We start from the raw sequence: 17,038 nt of genomic DNA, 5'->3' as shown, positions 1-17,038 counted from the left end.
TCAAATTGCATTCCCTGGTCAGTGATGGTCACTGCAGGGACACCAAAGCGAGGGATCCACTCTCGACATAGGGCTTCGGCACAAGATTGCGCTGCAATGTCCTTCAGAGGTATTGCCTCAGGCCACCGCGTAAACCTGCCGATCATTGTAAGGCAATACTACTCTTCAGACCACACAATCTCTTGTGTCCTTTGTTTTGGGGCCAGACAAGTACGCGTTCAAAACGGACTGGTGTTGGGCGGCCTTGGGCAGGAAACGACGATAGAAGTTTAACATGCCCAAGAACCTCCGCAAATCCTTCACAGTTTTCGGACGCGGAAAGCTAGTAATTGCTTGTACCTTGTCTGGGTCGGGCTGTATTCCGTCAGGGGAAATGAATTGGCCGAGGAATCTCACCTGTGTTTGGAGAAACTTGCATTTATCAACGTTTAGGACTAAATCAGCCTCAAGGAGACGTTGAGAAATGCACTCGAGATGGGCCAAGTGCTCAGACTGTGAAAAAGAAGCGACCAAAACATCATCCAAATATACAAAACAGAAGTCGAGATTTCGCAGCACCCAGTGAATGAACCTTTAAAAGCTTTGCCCCGCATTGCACAACCCGAAAGTCGTCCGTGTTAACTCGAAGAGTCCAAAGGGTGTGCATATTACCGTCTTTGGAATGTCTTCAGGAGCTACAGGAATTTGGTGATACGCCTTGGTTAAATCCAAGGTCGAAAAGATGCGGCAGTGTGCGAGATGACGCCCAAAGTCGTGGATGAGAGGAATAGGATATCGGTCTGGAACAGTTTGCGCGTTTAGCCTTCTGTAATCCCCACAGGGGCGCTGTTCGCCATTTGGCTTAGGGACGATATGGAATGGGGAAGACCCACAATGTCCGGAGGTGTGCAGATACTCTGTTGCATAAGTTGTTCAAATTCTTTCCGTGCAATAGCCAGCTTCTGGGGTGGTAGGGGACGCACCTTCGAGAAGATAGGGGAACCAGTAGTATTAATGTGGTGCTGCACATTGTGCTTCATGGCTTTAGAGAGACTACATTCGGTAGTAATCTGGCTGAATTTTTGGAAGAGTTGTTGTTGGGAAGAGATGAGATTTGGCCTGAGGAATTAAGGTTTGTTATGGAGTCTATAAGGAACCTGTTCTGCAAGTCCACCAGCAACCCATAGTGACACAAGTCTGCGCCTAGTATGGGGAAGCTGACATCCGCCAGGATGAATCGCCACGGGAACGTCCTACGCAAGCCAAGACTCACGTCCACTTGCCTGCACCCGTAGGTGTTAATGCGCGAACGGTTGAGGAAATAGCCGATGGTGTCGGGGTACAGGAACAACCGAAACGTCTGCACCAGTATCTACAAGATAATTGCGCCTGCTGAGAGGGCTATAAATTGTTAAGCGACGTGGCGCTGCGTTCTAGGTGGCCGTCGCCAGGACCCCCCGTACACCTAGTTTTTGAGGTTTTGTGTAAACACAAAGCCTTATTAAAATCGGTTTACTGTCTGTCTATCTGTCCGTCTGTCTGTCTGTCTGCCTGTCCGTCACACGCAGTTTTCTCGGAGACGGTTATAGCGATTGACACCAAATTTGGTAGAAAGATGGGAACTATGAACGCTCACGTACTTTTCGAAGCCGGTCTTAGTTTTGCCTTTTGTTGAAAAAGTGGGGAGTGCCGTGGGTTGAAAGATGTCATTTTTTTAACGAACCCATTGTCAGGAACTACCCAACCGAAATATCTGAAAAGAATCAGAGGGCTGCCACTATATAATGCCTAGACTCCGAAATACCCTCCATACCGATACCTGTTCAAATAAAGTTAATAATAGTATATTACTATAATTTTTAGTAATTGACAGGAAAACCCCCCTTAGGTTCACCCTAGAATCACAAAATTTTGCAGCAATGTAGGCCACGGTATAGAGCATGATCCTGCCAATTCTAGTGAAAATCGCACTATTACTAACAAACTTATACCAGGTCAAAACTGTCGCCCCTCTGCAAATTCAAGACTATGAATGTCAATATCACTTGAAAGTGGCTATTTTCACATAATATATGCATATTTTACGTGCTACATGCTAATGGGACAAACGCACATGCAAATCTATAAAAGAAATACACAAAACCTTTCATACCTGAAGCGTCTAGCTTCCGGTTTCTCAACTTGTTTCAGTTAGACGCGGAATGACACGGGATCGTACATCTGGTGGCTTTTTCGCCGAATACTTCGGTCCGTAGGTTGTCCTGACGAACTGATACTCGATCGCCCTTTTCGAGCAGAAGACCGCGAGCGATCTCGCGACCAGGCGCCTGAACGCTGAGCATCCAGCGTCGCCCTCATTTTAGCCATACTGGCCACTAGCGCGACTATTTAACGCTTCAGCTCGCCAACTTCATCAGAAGGCTGGTGAACGGCCGCTATTGTTGGACGCGCCTCCAAAGAACCGGAGACGCACGCGAGGACCCCCTGGGTGCTCTCCGGGTGTCATCGCAGCCAGAGTGATTTCAACAAGTCGTCGTCAATCTTGCTCCCACCCAATTACCTCATTTCGCGAAGCAATTGGCTGGCTGATCCAGCTTAGCTGACTCACTTACCGAGAGGCGCCTGATCAACTCGGTCTTCAACAGTGTGTAGGAGGCCGATTTCACAATGTCGGCTACTAGGAGGATGGATTCCTCATCCAAGCTTACAATCGCGTGGTTAAATTTGATCGCGTCTGCCGTTATTCCGGACATCTGGAACTGCGCTTCCAGATGGACGAACCACAGCTCCGGATTCCGTCGCCAAAATGGAAGGACGCGGACAGCGAGGGCAGTCACCTGAGGGTCCGATGGCAGACCGCACCCACAAATGCCCGCACGAGTGAAACGAAGACAATACAACGCACCCCGAAGCGGATGCGCAGACCAAAATGAAATCAAACTCGCCACAAGGGGGAAACTCCGCCGATGAATTTCTAAAAACGAATCAATGATGTGTCTTGCGGCAGTTTAAAATTATTTGTATAAAAAAAATAATGAAGGAACATAAATAACTTGTATAATAATAATAGTAATAAGCAAATGAAGTAATAAATACTCATATAAATATAATAGTAGAAATACTCAAAACTTAAATTTTTCTTTCGGTCACTTGCACTTAATCCGTATGGATGGGGATGATCCCAACCGGAAAGTCTATAAAGCAATATCTATGGTAGAAAAAGAAGACGAGGCAAACCCTGCCTAAGATGGAGCGATGGCGTAGGCCAGGACGCCAGACAGCTTTTAGGGATATCGAATTGGTGAACCTCGGCGCAAAACCGGTATCGAATGGTAGACCTTGGCGCAAAATCGGGATGTCTGAAGTTCCTTATTAAGGCAGGCCTAGACCGGATACCGGTTGTTGCGCCGTTGATGATGGTGACGACCGGACAGTCGTTCGAAATAAATTTCGAATGTTGTTAACCCCGCTGCGCCACAGTCTCCGCTGTGAATGAGTACCTGTGTCAAATCAGGGTAATAATCTCGGGCGAGCGCAATGCTAACCACATTGCCTCTTTCAGGGTACTGTAATCGTGTAGTGTACCGTTACGGTCTTGAATGAAGTGCTCTAACGCGCTTCAAGGCCCTGATTCAATTGGATTGTTGCGCCAACGATTATTATTATTAAACAAATCGGGAAACCGGAACCTTGACGTTTCAGGTATAAAAAGTTCTCCATTCTTCTTTTTCTTCAGCCTTTGTCCCGTTCCCAAGCGGGGTCGGCTCGTCGTCAAAAAGGATAAAATAAAACCCTTGCCGAGGGCGAAAATCAAAAGCTCTATTTTTCTACACAAAATTGAAATCCAGCCAGATATATAATATCGTAATATTGACATTAAAAACCCGAAAATATTTCAATACTCCATATGGAAACTATTAGCATCATGTTAGTTAGTTTAGTTAAATGGGGGGAGCCGCAGCTCCGAGCACTCAGGCCATTATTAGGCCCATTGTACTATCCCCGTAAGTTGCCTATTCAATGGCTTCCCGCCTACGGTGTTCACAGGCTTTAGCGAATCTGAGAACTTTCTCAAGAGGCAGAGAGTGTGCAGATTCTTCATTGAAGAAAACCTTGCCAAGGTGTCTTCGTCTGAGATCTGAGGATGCCGGGCAGCTGCATAAAAAGTGCAGGGCTGTCTCCTCCTCCTCCTCACATTGGCTGCACACAGGCGAAACCACTACCCCAATCTTTTCCATATGGTAGTTTAAGGGACAGTGTCCCGTCAAAAGCCCTACTAGGGTTTTCATGTCCCACTTCTTAAGGGACAACAAAAATGCCGCTCTAGTGGCCCTAGGCTCCTTCACAAGGATTTTCGTTTGCCGGCAAGAGTCCAAATTTCTCCACTCGGTTGCGTGAATCCTTGCAATTTCACCCTTCAGAGTAGACTTGACAGTAGATGGTCGAATTCCAAGAGCTGGTTCTGGGCCCACCATTGTGGATCCAGACCCTCGGCGGGCTAGTCTATCAGCCCCCTCATTACCGGCGATGTTAGAGTGCCCCGGCACCCATATCAGGAATGTTTCGTTCAGTCGGCCAAGTTTCAGCAGCACCTAATGACAACTCCACACCAACTGGCTTGATATGTTGTTGCCATTTAGTCCTGATAATGCCGCCTGAATGAAATGGCATATATCTCCGCCTGGAATATGGTCGTCATTTTTCCGAGGGCTCGGGCCAGTTCTATAATCGGATTCTCCGAGAACACGCCTGCACCCGATCCATTCTCCGTGACTGATCCGTCGGTGAAGATTATTAGGTCTGTAATCTGAAAAGACTCATGACCACTTGTCGACCATTCTTCTCTTTTGGTGATTACGACAGTGTATGTCTTTTCAAAGACGAATCTGGAAACCATATGATCGGTCGGCATCAGGGCTACCGGATGTTTTTCAAGGAATTTCCATATAGACGCATGCCCGTTGGATTGGCCGCTTTTCCACGCCCCAATGGTATCGAGCCTATATGCGTCGTTGGCTGCTTTCCGTTTCACCTCCAAGTGGATGGGGGGTAAATTTAGGATTCAAGTGCTGCAGTCGGCGTAGTACTCATTGCTCCAGTAATACTTAGGCAACCAAATCTCTGAATCAGCTTCCTGCTGTTAGCAAAATTCAGTCTTGGCCACCAGACGATGCATGCATACATCAAAATGGGTTTTAATATGGATGTACACATCCAATATATCCGTTTAGGTGAAAGTCCCCAGGTCTTACCTATCGCATTCCTACAGCACCAGAGCAATCTGTAGGATTTCTGGTATTGTTCCTGGATATGATGCTTCCACGTTAACTTGGAGTCGAAATGTACTCCTAAGTACTTGACTGTTTGTGCCAGCTGGATTTCCGCCCCTGCTAAGGTGGGTAGCGTATAGCTGCCCCACCTGACGTTCCTAGTGAACATAACTAGTCCAGTCTTCCTAGCGTTCACCGTGAGTCCATTGCGGAGGCACCAGCTGTGGATTACATGCAGAGTTGCATTCAAGGGGTCACATACTGTGTCCGCAAACTTGCCGGTAATTATTACGGCTAGGTCGTCCGCAAATGCTTGCGCGAAGACTTTTTTGTCCTCCAGCAGCCACAGCAGGGTATCCATCACCAAGAGCCATAACAGTGGAGAGAGAACCCCTCCCTGTGGGCAGCCCCTGAGACATCCTGCTTCAATAGACTTCTGGCCGACCGATATGTGGATTTTTCTCCACTCTAGCATGTGAAGGATCCAACTGATTAGCAGCGGTTCGATTCCATGCTGTCTTGCCGCATCACAAATTGCCGCAAATGAGGCGTAATTGAAGGCACCTTCGATGTCCATGAATACGCCTAAAGCGTATTTTTTTTCGGACATCGTCTTTTCAATTTTTGCCGTAAGTTCATGGAGTGCTGTCTCCGTGGATTTGCCTTTCTGGTAGGCGTGTTGCCTATGGTGAAGTGGCCATTTAGGAATGTGTGTATCCCTTATGAACCGATCTACTAATCTTTCTAGTCCTTTTAGCAGAAAGGACGTTAGGCTGATCGGTCGAAAGCTTTTTGCGTCTGTGTAGGTAGGTTTTCCTGGTTTGGGAATGAACAACACCTTCACATCCCGCCATTTAATTGGAATATAAACGTGTACTAGGCATGCACGATATATATTCCGAATGTGTAGACTCAAGGCATCCATTCCTTCTATTACTAGCGCAGGGATGATGCCATCCGGACCTGCATACTTATATCTATGGAACGAATTAAATGCCCATTTCACTCGCTCCAGTGATACTACTTTGCATGCCAGATTCGAATCTCTCGGTTGAGGGCTGTATGCACCTGTTGGCCCCGAGATTAGATTTTGGATGCTGCCTGGGAAGTGTTCTTCAAGCAAATGATTTGCCGTTTCTTTATCGCTTTATGTGTACTTCCCATTCTGTAAACGTAAGTAACCCAGTTTCTGGCTACGTTCTTTGACCAGAATCCGCTTCAGCTTTGCGGTTGCCTCAAGAGAGTTAGTCTCTTCGCAAAAGCATCTCCAAGATGATCGTTTAGCCGATCTTATGCTCTTCTTTAGAGCCTTCTGTGCCTCTTTATAGCGATTCCAGCTAGTGCTTGATTCACCCTTCAGAGCACGATTAAGGAGCATCCTTGTCGTTCTCCTCTGTTTTGCCAAATCCGAGTTCCACCATGGTGTTTTACCCTTCTTTGGCATCTTGAGTGGATAGCTTTCTTCGAAAGCTTCTCTCATGCTAGTTGTGATCATCTGGGTTGTCTTCTCAATTCCAGCAATGGATTTGATGCGCCTCCCAGGGATCGTGACTCGGGCGTTCAATTCTGTTTGATACATTACCCAATCTGTCTTCCTCGGATTCCGAGATGGAGTGGGTGGAGGTAGATCCATGCCTATAACGAAATCAATGCGTCTGTGATCCGAGAGTGTGTGAAATCCAGCCAGATATATAATATCGTAATATTGACATTAAAAACCCGAAAATATTTCAATACCCCATATGGAAACTATTAGCATCATGTAAATCGATTGGAGTATTCGGCTGGAATTTTTCTCCATTGTCCGAGAAACGTTCCATCAAGGATTTTTTGCTCGAAATGGCACCTTCGCCAAGTTTAGGGCCGAGATAATTCCGCAAGCTCTCACTAATATTGCAGTCCGGGGATTGTGGAGAGATTTTGAGTAGCTTCAGGCAATTACCCACACCGCTCCGTAACAGCCCCACACCATAATACTTCCCATTTTACTTTTCAGATTTTTCAGCTCCAATTTTGTGTTAGGTTTTCTCTACGCTACTTTTCCATCGGTAGAGAATACGTTAAATTTAGATTTGCGGGGGAGAGTACATGACCCCAAAACGTTTGATCTTTAAAAATAGCTTTACTTGACTGACTCGTTTAACAGAAGTTTTATTCTGTGCGATACGTGAAATGCATGGTGAGGGAAGTGTTATGGTGGGGTGACTGTTACGGGACGGACGGCGCGGGAAATGTGGTATTCATTCAGGGGAGTATAAATGCGAATACCGAAATTTAATAAAAACAAGTCGGAATACCGGAAGCTCGCGCTTCGGGTATAAAGGTTTTTTGTTCATCTTATGTAAGAGACGCACGTTTTTCTGTCCGTATGTAGCTACAAATCCAACATAATCTTTCATATTTTTCCAAACTACGAGACATACGTACATATTAGAGCCATAGATATCACGCTCACCCTAAACAAACAAACTGCCTATTACCTACTGTACACATATACGCACGTATCTAAATTTATCGTACCCATATTTCCGATTTACGTCTTATATCTATCTGAATTGGGCACTACCCGCAAAGTTCATTAGCACGCATATATTATATACCTACATACACACATGTCTGGTTGACAAATAACTAAAAAACTAAAAGAAAATAATTGTCTGCGACCCAATTCATAAGAATTCATTTCGTTGTGGTATTGACGAATTGATATGTGATGATGACGTCATGCGGGTTGTAGAGTGCACGAAATTCACAAAAAATTGTAAAGTTTCACCCCCTATAACTTTGTTAGTAATAGTTGGATTTTCTTCAAACTTGACCAAACTGTGCATTATATTCTTCATTACACGCATGCTTCTGGGATGAACATAAGGGGGGTTGCCGGGTAAATTTCTAAAATGTGGAAATATACTATTATTAACATTATTTATGCAGATATCGGAACCGGATATATTTTGAAGCCTAGATTTCGTAGAGATGCACCACTGTGATTTTTTTCAGATTTTTCGGTTGCATTGGTTCTGAGAACGAGACCTGTTACACTTTTTGCGGGTCATATTTTGAACCCTCACTCCCCTATGTTTCATCTAATGTCAAATACTGAACCAGATTCGAAAAGTAATAATTGAGACCTTTCATTTGATACCCTACTTGGCTACATTCTGTGAAAAAAAAATTTGCACCCTCCATTCACATGTACGGGGAGCCCCCCCTTAAACTTAACACAAGATGGCGCCAGTTACTGCATGTAAAGGGAACACCAGATTACATACTCTCACCAATTTTCGTGAAAATCGGTCTAGCCGTTTCCGAATAAATCGGGTGTGACAGACAGACAGACAGACGGACAGACAGACACCGTCTCGATTCTAATAAGGTTTTGTTTCACACAAAGCCTTAAAAAAGGCATTTAATCGCCGAGAGATTGGGTATTTGTCAAACATTTAAGTTATGTCGACACAGGGACGTCAAATCGCGATACAAATTTCACTGCAACCAGTGAGACTTTAACCGCAACCTTCCGTGCGATAGCCTTGCGTTCCAACTACTCGGCTATACGCAATAAGGTTCCTTCTCCCGTGGATGATGGTTAGTTGCCGTACCATGCGGATATGGTTTGTTTCTCCAATCAGAAGAGAAATCATTTCGGCAATCATCATCAGTGCACCCAAACGGAGTAAAGTCGCTGGACTTGACGGTCTCTCCGCAAAGTTATTTATTGCTACATTTGCAGATACTGTAGGCCTGCTGCTTCCACTCGTACGGAAATCTTGGGAAGCCGAGACCTTTTCCCGAAAGTAGAAGAAGGAGATAATCATTAAGATTGACAATTGGAGGAGGATCCGCATGCTCCCTGTTGTCGGAAAAATAGTGGCTAAAATAATCCCGGAACGCATAAAAGAACGTCTCGAAAGCTTGATCGAGAGAGAGCAGGCTGGTGTCTGCTTTGGATCCTCCTGCATTGACTACATCAACACCGTTTGGATCATTTAGGTACAGTGCGGGGAGTTTAGATCTTCGTTGCACCTGCTCTTCGTCAATTTCGAGGAAACTCTCGATAGAACAGACAGTGTACCCTCAGTTCTCTACGAAGCAGGGGCATTCCGGAGAAACTAAGTCATTATTAGAGCGACATATGATGGTGCAAAATGTCACGTGCTGCACCGAGGTAAAATTTCAGAGGAGGTTCAAAGCGAAGTTCGTCAGGGTTACATCTTGTCACCGATATTATTTCTTCTTGTTATCGATGACGTTCTTCATGCTACCTTGTCGAGAGGATGTCATCTGTTTGCTCTCTCATCACATCATGGGCCTTGACCAAATGGCTCTGAATTTGGAAAGAGAGGTAAGTAGAGTTGGACTGAAGATAAACACCAACAAAACCAAGATTCGAGCTGGATGTTATCCGACGCATTCACAGTACTAGATTCACTTTCGTTGCCCTATCTAAAATCTGGAAATGCAGTTATCTCAACACCAAGATCAAGTTGAGACTGTTCTGCTGTTATATGGGAGCAGCACACGAAAAGTGAATTCCTCTGTTACTCAAAAGCTCCAAACCTTCGTCAACAACTGTCTCCGTCGTATCATCGTAATACATTGGCCCAGCATTCGCATATCTCACCCAAGAACATGGTCGGCGCACAGGCCTGGCACTCGTATGCACTGTGATCGGAAGACAGAAGTCACACTTAGATGGAAGCTAAGTAAAATGCGAGAGTAATCCAAGCTCTGGGGTAACCTCTACTATTTTTGAAAACTGTATATGAAACTGGGAACTCTAGAAATATATAGGAAAAAATCTTACTATTAGTCAATATAAGCGATCTGAACGCAATTCAACTGGAATTTTTGCGACCAAATACAGGATCTCTCTAACAGTGCGTATCAGCATGCAGAACTTTAAGAGAACTTCGCAATATCAAGCTAGAAAATCAATACACAGATGTATGTAAATATGAGAAAAGCAGTCACATTTTTTAAGTCATAAATGAAATATTTAAATAATAACATTTAAAATTGTTTAATCGCTGCGATATTAAATGAAGTCTATTTGAATCTTAAATTTGAACACACCAAGTAAAGCGGCGTATCGTCCTGTCTGTCTTGTCTTTACATATTTTAGTCTGTAGAAGTCCAGTTTGAGCGTCATTATGTATTTCAGTCGTAGTAAGCTGTGGTGAATGATACACGTTTAACTAATGCTACACTGTTCGTTATTTGGCCCAATGTCTCTTTCAATGTTTGTAATCTAAAAATCTGATCTAGATGTATGTTGTTGTAAAATGATTTTTTTTTTCATTTGATGTAACTTATCCATAGGTTTTGCTTATTTGGTTTCTATCAGCTTATTATTATTTTTAGATGGTTTGTAGTGTCAATAATGTGGAAATTTTTTGTTTGTTTATTAATGTTATTGATCGCTTTTTCTTGATTTTTCTCTAAAATATCTGTGTGATCTTATTTTCTTTCTCTTTTCTTGGTTATGCCAATGATATTAAATAGTCTTCTTTCATGTCTAGGGTTCGGTTCTATTGTCTGCAATTTTGCATGAATATTTTCCAATTCTTTTAAAATTATTAGGTGATTTCTAATATTTGGTCTATTAATGTTGTCTTCTATTGCGTCAAGTCTTAATTTGAATTTCCGGGTATTGATTATGTGTAATATTGTTCTTGTGTCTCGTATTATTTTCAGTAGTATTGTATTGTCAATTTCGCTCACGCTGGCTGCATAAATTGCAATATTAGTATTAGATAGCTACCTGTAAAATTTATAGTATTGTTACATACTTGCTCTACGTAGATCCGTAGACAAAAATCGATCCTATAACTTCAATATAAACATTTACTTTATACTAAATTATACAACAGTATTGGTGTCCTTTATTACGATTTAAATTGACGTCACACATATTTTTCCCAAAGTAATTTTTGTCACATTACCCACAGCCTAAATTTGTTCGTCCCGACAAGAATTATCGCTATCTCCCTGGTGTTCGAATTGTGCCCATCTCTCCAGGTACTCCAATTTCACTTTCGTCCGGCTTTATCCACTTTGTCTAATCTAGTTACCGTCATATTTAATTTCCTTAATTTTCCAGCGACATTCTTCCGATTTCGATTGCAACTTTAGTGTTTTTCCCTTTTTGTACTGTAAACTCTGGAGCAATACCAAGTGTTCCTCAATGGAGCCAGCAGAACTAATTCTTATGTTGGATCTTGCTTGTCTCCTATTGCTTGAGAAGTGTAATTTTTCCTTAACATTCGCTAATAACGGCTTTGCCTCAACCATAAAATTCCGTTCTAATGTAGTCCTAATTTCACATATTAGCACACTTCTTCCACCTCGTACATTCAACTATTTTGTGAAGCCATGTTGTTCATATAACCTTACCGAATTGTATACAAAACATCTAGTCCAATAGAGCTGCCGCTTGGCCTTCGTTATAATTTCGGTGGCAACCTTGCTGTTTGCTTCGTCATGATGTCCCAAAATAATACTACGTGTCTTTGCTCGTAACACAACAATGAACATTTTACGACCTCACGACCTTCATTTTGCAAAACTTGGAACATGTATCTATTTACTAACTCAAGATTTCGCCGTCTTGATCCATAAACCTTAGCTCTCAAACTTTTGATCGTTAATTGACCCCAGTTTCGCCTTTGGTTCTGCTCCTCGAAATTAATCGTTACCTTCACCATTACCATTTTTCCAGAGCCTTGCCATACTTGCTCCAAAGTCATCTCTTCCTTCGCCTTAGCACTTAGACCACTCTTGGAAAGTGAATTCCCGTTGGCACGAATTACCTGACAATACCACCGAAGACGCCTCTCTCGCAATTTTTCCACGATCGGTGCAACCCCATATCGATCGCGGATATCCTCATTTCGGATGTGATCAAAACGTGTCACGCCACTAGTCCAACGCAACATCTTCGTCTCCACTACCGTAAGACGTCGTTCATTGTCTTTTATATTTGGTCAACACTCAGAACCATAGAGAGTGACAGGACCGACGACATTGCGGTAAATTTTAGATTTGAGACCTTGATATGAAAGAACACCAGGTGTGTAACCCCACTTCATCCAGGTTGCGTTAATGTGTGAAAAAAATCTCATAACGCAGTTCTCCATTGACTGATAGCATTGACCCGAGATATTTAAATCGCTAACGATAGGCCCACAGAGTCTATTTCAGCTTACAAAAACAGTTTCGCTCGAAGCATCTCACCATAGGGTTAAAGCTCTTACTGTACAAGGGCAGTCCTTCTGTATTCCTTAGAAACCTGGGCTCTTAGGAAAAAAAATTGGGAACTTATCACCGCGCTCGAGAGAAGAATCCTCCGAAGAATTTTTTGTCCCCTACACGAAGATGGACGATTCCGTAGCCTACATAACGACGAAATCTATGTGCGATACCACGACCGTCTGGTTGTGGATAAAATCGGGCTCAACAGATTGCGGTGGGCAGGTCATTTAATCCATGTGGATGAGGATGATCCAGCCCGGAAAGTCTATATCTATGGTACAAAAAGAAGACGAGGCAGACCCTGTCTGAGATGGACTGATGACGTAGGTCAGGACACCAGACAGCTGTTAGGAATATCGAATTGGTGGACCTCGCCGCAAAATGGAAGGGTCAGGAATTCCTTAATAAGGCAGGCCTAGACCAGATATCGGTTGTTGCGCCGTTGATGATGATGATTTACATAAATCGCTCAGTTCTGGGCAGGTCACTGCCACTGACAGTGATTGTGCCTATTACATGGCGATCGGTCGTCAAAAATTCAGTTTTATTCAGATTCAATCTGAGACCGTGTTGCATGAGGGAACATTCCATTTTTGGACAAGTTACTCTAAGAAAACCTCATCTGCCTAAAAGAGTGTGTAGGGCGTTGGGCGTTGGATATCCTGTGCGACAGTGTCCATAACAAAAACAAAGAGGATTGGTGAGCAGGCGCTTCGTTGATGAACACCAACAGAGACACGAGGCGATTTTGATACACCTACAAGACTTCGAACTTTACTTTTGGGAGCGCGGTAGATCAATTCAACCCAGTGCACGAGTTTTTGTGGCACTAAGTGTTGTTGTAGAGCATACTAGATGAGTTCGTGTGGTACACGGTCATATGCGTTCTCCAGATCCAGAAATGCAATGTAAAGAGGTCGATGCTTCTCATGCTGTTCTACTGACGCGGTTACAGTAATTTTAGAGTTCTTGACAAATTCGGCTTGATTCATGGTTATTTCAACGATTTCACGAATACGGTTGTCAAGAATGCGTTCAAAAATCTTCATGGAATGGGAAAGTAATCGGATCGGACGGTAATTTGAACACTCTGCTGGACTATCTTTCTGTTTCCATATTGGAACTGTGCTACTTTCTTGCCAGTCAGATGGTGTTCTGACTTCCTGAATGATCTGATTAAAGAATTCACTAAGCAGCTCCTCTCTTTCCAGGGCTCAGATACGATGTCATCAGGGCGTATGGCTTTCCCCGATTTCATTCGTTTTGTTGCTTCCTCGACTTCATTTGCGCAGATAGGCGTTCGTTTCGGCTTTTGACAAATCAATACAGGTCTCACTCGCAATCCCGAGTGTCCAGTTTGTCGTAAAAATTTTTGTAATGGGCTGCTCGGATGACAGCGATTGCTTTCTTTTCTTCACGGTTGGAGTTTTTCAAAATTAGCCAATTGAAGAGCGTTTTATCATCGAAAAACTTGTGATAAACGCGTTTCTTTTCAAGGACTTTCATTTCAACATCATCATTCCAAAGCCAATTATTTCAGTTGATGTATCGCTGACCTGGCTTGGTGATTCCGAGGGTTGCAGAGGCCACTTTGTGGATCGTGTCTTTCATTTGGTTCCACGATTCTTCCACATTCCTAATGGTTGGTAATCGCGTAAGTGAGATGATTTCTTCTTTATTCTCACGGCATCGCCACCAGGCGCGGCGGGCCAGTACGTTCCTCACACTGTTTTATCGGTGGCTTAATTTGCAGGACGGCAATCAAGGGGCGATGTTGAGGTTCGATGGTCTCATAGGGAATGGCTTCGCAATCAGTGACGGTGGTAAAGTGTGGACGTCTTATAAGAATATCGTCGATTTGCAGTAAAACACTGTTCCCACTATAAAATGTAGGAAAATGAGACAATCGTTTGATGAACCATTTATTCATAAGTTCAATGTCAGGGGTGTTCGCAAAATCGATTATACACTCGCCACCCTCATTGGGCGCTCCGAACCCCTTTCCCTCATGACACCTGTTATCGTCTTCACCCACATGACCATTAAGGTTGCCGGCAATGATGATATAGTCGTCAGCAGGCACGTGACAATTTTTTTTCATCGAGAAGTTGCCAGAAGACATCTTTCTCGGCATCAGGTCGACCTGTCTGTGGTGCGTATGCGGTGAAGAAGTGAGTAATGCGATGAGTTGATACAATGGTAAGCTTCATCAGTCGATCACCAAACCGTTCGCATCACGTAAACTCTCTGAGATGGCAATGCCAACACTATATTTAGCGTACCGAAATAAAGAAGTTTATAGCCATTTTTACCGCGTTCGCGTTCAATGTCGCAGCTTTTGACACCAGACCATCGGGTTTCTTGTAGAGCGCAGATATCAATGCGCCTTTTACGAAGGGCTCTTGCGAGTTCCTCGATCTTTCCAGTAAGGGCATTAACATTTAGCGCACAGACCCGTATTTGTTTTGTTCGGGCTGACGCCGTCCATGCGTCGAGAGCCCTTGCTCATTTCTTGGCAGGACCGGGCCCGTCCTGCCGCGTCGACTCAGGTGGACGCCCTAGCATTTCTCCGAGACTTGTGACTCAATCCAATGATCATGTTTGTAACGACATTGAATGGATTTTCTTGGTCCTCCTGTCGTGGTACCTGTCACTAAGAGAAATCATGTAGGATTTAGCATAGAGGAATAACTCCAACTGTACTTTATTTATCTCTTGCCCTGGTATCAGCATTTTATTTTTGTTTTTCCGGATTATAGTACAAAGTACGTTGCCTCAAACCCTCCTCCTTTATCGGGGCTTCGGACCAGCATAATATGTTAACAGCATGACGGAGTTCTAGGTCACAAATCTCTACCCCTTTTAATTGCCTTTTAGGGCGAACAGGGAATACTTTGACTGAATTCTAAACCTCGCGAGATGTTATATGGTCATTCAGAATATAGTGACTTTTCCCTTCTCCTCTCTCAAACTGACCGCCTATTACGAAGTACATTAATTGACATGTCTAAACAAAATTAATTGACATAACGGTAATCCAATAATATCTTTACTAATTTTTCTTTCTTGCAGGTGAATGCCTTGAATGATTCGCACGCCCAGCTGATGGTACACTGGCTCGGAGATGGGTCTGATATTATGATTTGCCTTGCACGTGATCCTCCACTTGGTCCACATGATGATGCTCAGAAACTACCAGAAGTGTCGCCATCATCCGTATATTTTTCATATGATTACGGCGATACATTTATAAATAAAACACATTTATTTAAAGTCCTCATAAACGGAACAGAATATAATTCAACTCTTGATCAATTTATGACTCATCCTAAATTCGATACAATAATTTTTACGGATTCTCGAAATAGAGCCATATTCTATGTACCAGACAAAGGGGAAATTATCGATAGGCACATGCTAGATTTCACTCCATCAGATGTATCATTCTATGAGAATGATGCTAAAACATTCCTGGTCTTAGATAAAGAGGACCTTGAACATAAGTTGTATTATACAACTGATGCTGGAGTTTCATTCATTTTATTAGAAACTCATGTAAAGTCTTATTCATGGAGTTCCGGCGAAGGATTGCCAACTCATCTATATGTAGAACGAAGGGAACCAACCAGTAAGTTTTTTGTTATGATTTTACTTTTAATTTCTTTATTGCTACGATGATGATACATTGGACTTGGGGTATTTTACCGGTCTAGCCGATCAAGGATCAATTTCTAAAAATTTATTAAATTTAAAAAGAAACTGGTTATATCGTTGTTAACTGGGCACGAAACAATAGGCAGCCGTTACCGGTTTCTTTTCGACTGCGTCGGCATGTTGGAACTTCACGATCCCTCAAGTGTACTTATACAGGGTGCGGCAGCATAACTTCCTTTTTGAAAATGCGCGCCACTCAGTTATTTGATGTCATAGCGGAGCGCTAGTGGTCTCGTTCAAGAGGGGATACTGTAAAGTTTTGTCCCGACACGGTTCAGTCGCCATCATGCGCCAGCGTGCATTTCGGAAACAAAACAAAACATGCGCTACTGGGCTGACAACAACCCTCGAGAGTCACAGTGTGGTGTGCCATTTCCTTAGCTGGAATTATTGGTCCCTGGTTTTTTGAGGAAAATGAGGTTACAGTGACAGTGGATTCGGACCGGTATGTAAACATGCTACAGAATTTTTTTTTCCCACGGCTAGAAAATTTGGATTTGGGGGACACTTGGTTCCAACAAGACGGTGTAACAGCACACACTTCAAGAGCATCGATGGCTGTTTTTAGAGAACACTTTCCAGAGCGCCTTATCTCAATTAGAGGCGATTTGGAATGGCCGGCACGCTCTCCCGATCTGTCCCCTTGTGATTTTTTTCTATGGGGTTTTTTGTAATCCCGTGTTTATGTGAACCGTCCAAGAACCCTACAAGATTTGAAGACCAACATCCAAGAAGAAATTGCCAACATAACACCTGCTATGCTAACAAGGGTCATGACAAAGGCCAGAAATCGGTTTACGCAATGTATGGAGAATGGGGGA

At 43.4% G+C, this 17,038-nt stretch overlaps 1 protein-coding gene across 1 annotated transcript in view; it reads left to right on the top strand.

The window, feature by feature from the left end:
• LOC119654261 (sortilin-related receptor-like) overlaps positions 1-17,038 on the top strand; it is a 144,386-nt gene that overhangs the window by 53,327 nt on the left and 74,021 nt on the right. The window contains exon 2 of the mRNA XM_038059526.1: positions 15,576-16,131. Coding sequence (XP_037915454.1) covers positions 15,576-16,131 — 556 coding nt within the window. The remainder of the gene's footprint in view (positions 1-15,575; positions 16,132-17,038) is intronic.

Source organism: Hermetia illucens, chromosome 4 (assembly GCF_905115235.1).
Source record: "Hermetia illucens chromosome 4, iHerIll2.2.curated.20191125, whole genome shotgun sequence".
Taxonomy (NCBI): domain Eukaryota; kingdom Metazoa; phylum Arthropoda; class Insecta; order Diptera; family Stratiomyidae; genus Hermetia; species Hermetia illucens.
Note: the sequence above shows the minus strand (reverse complement) of the source record. Positions and strands in the feature narration are given on the sequence as shown.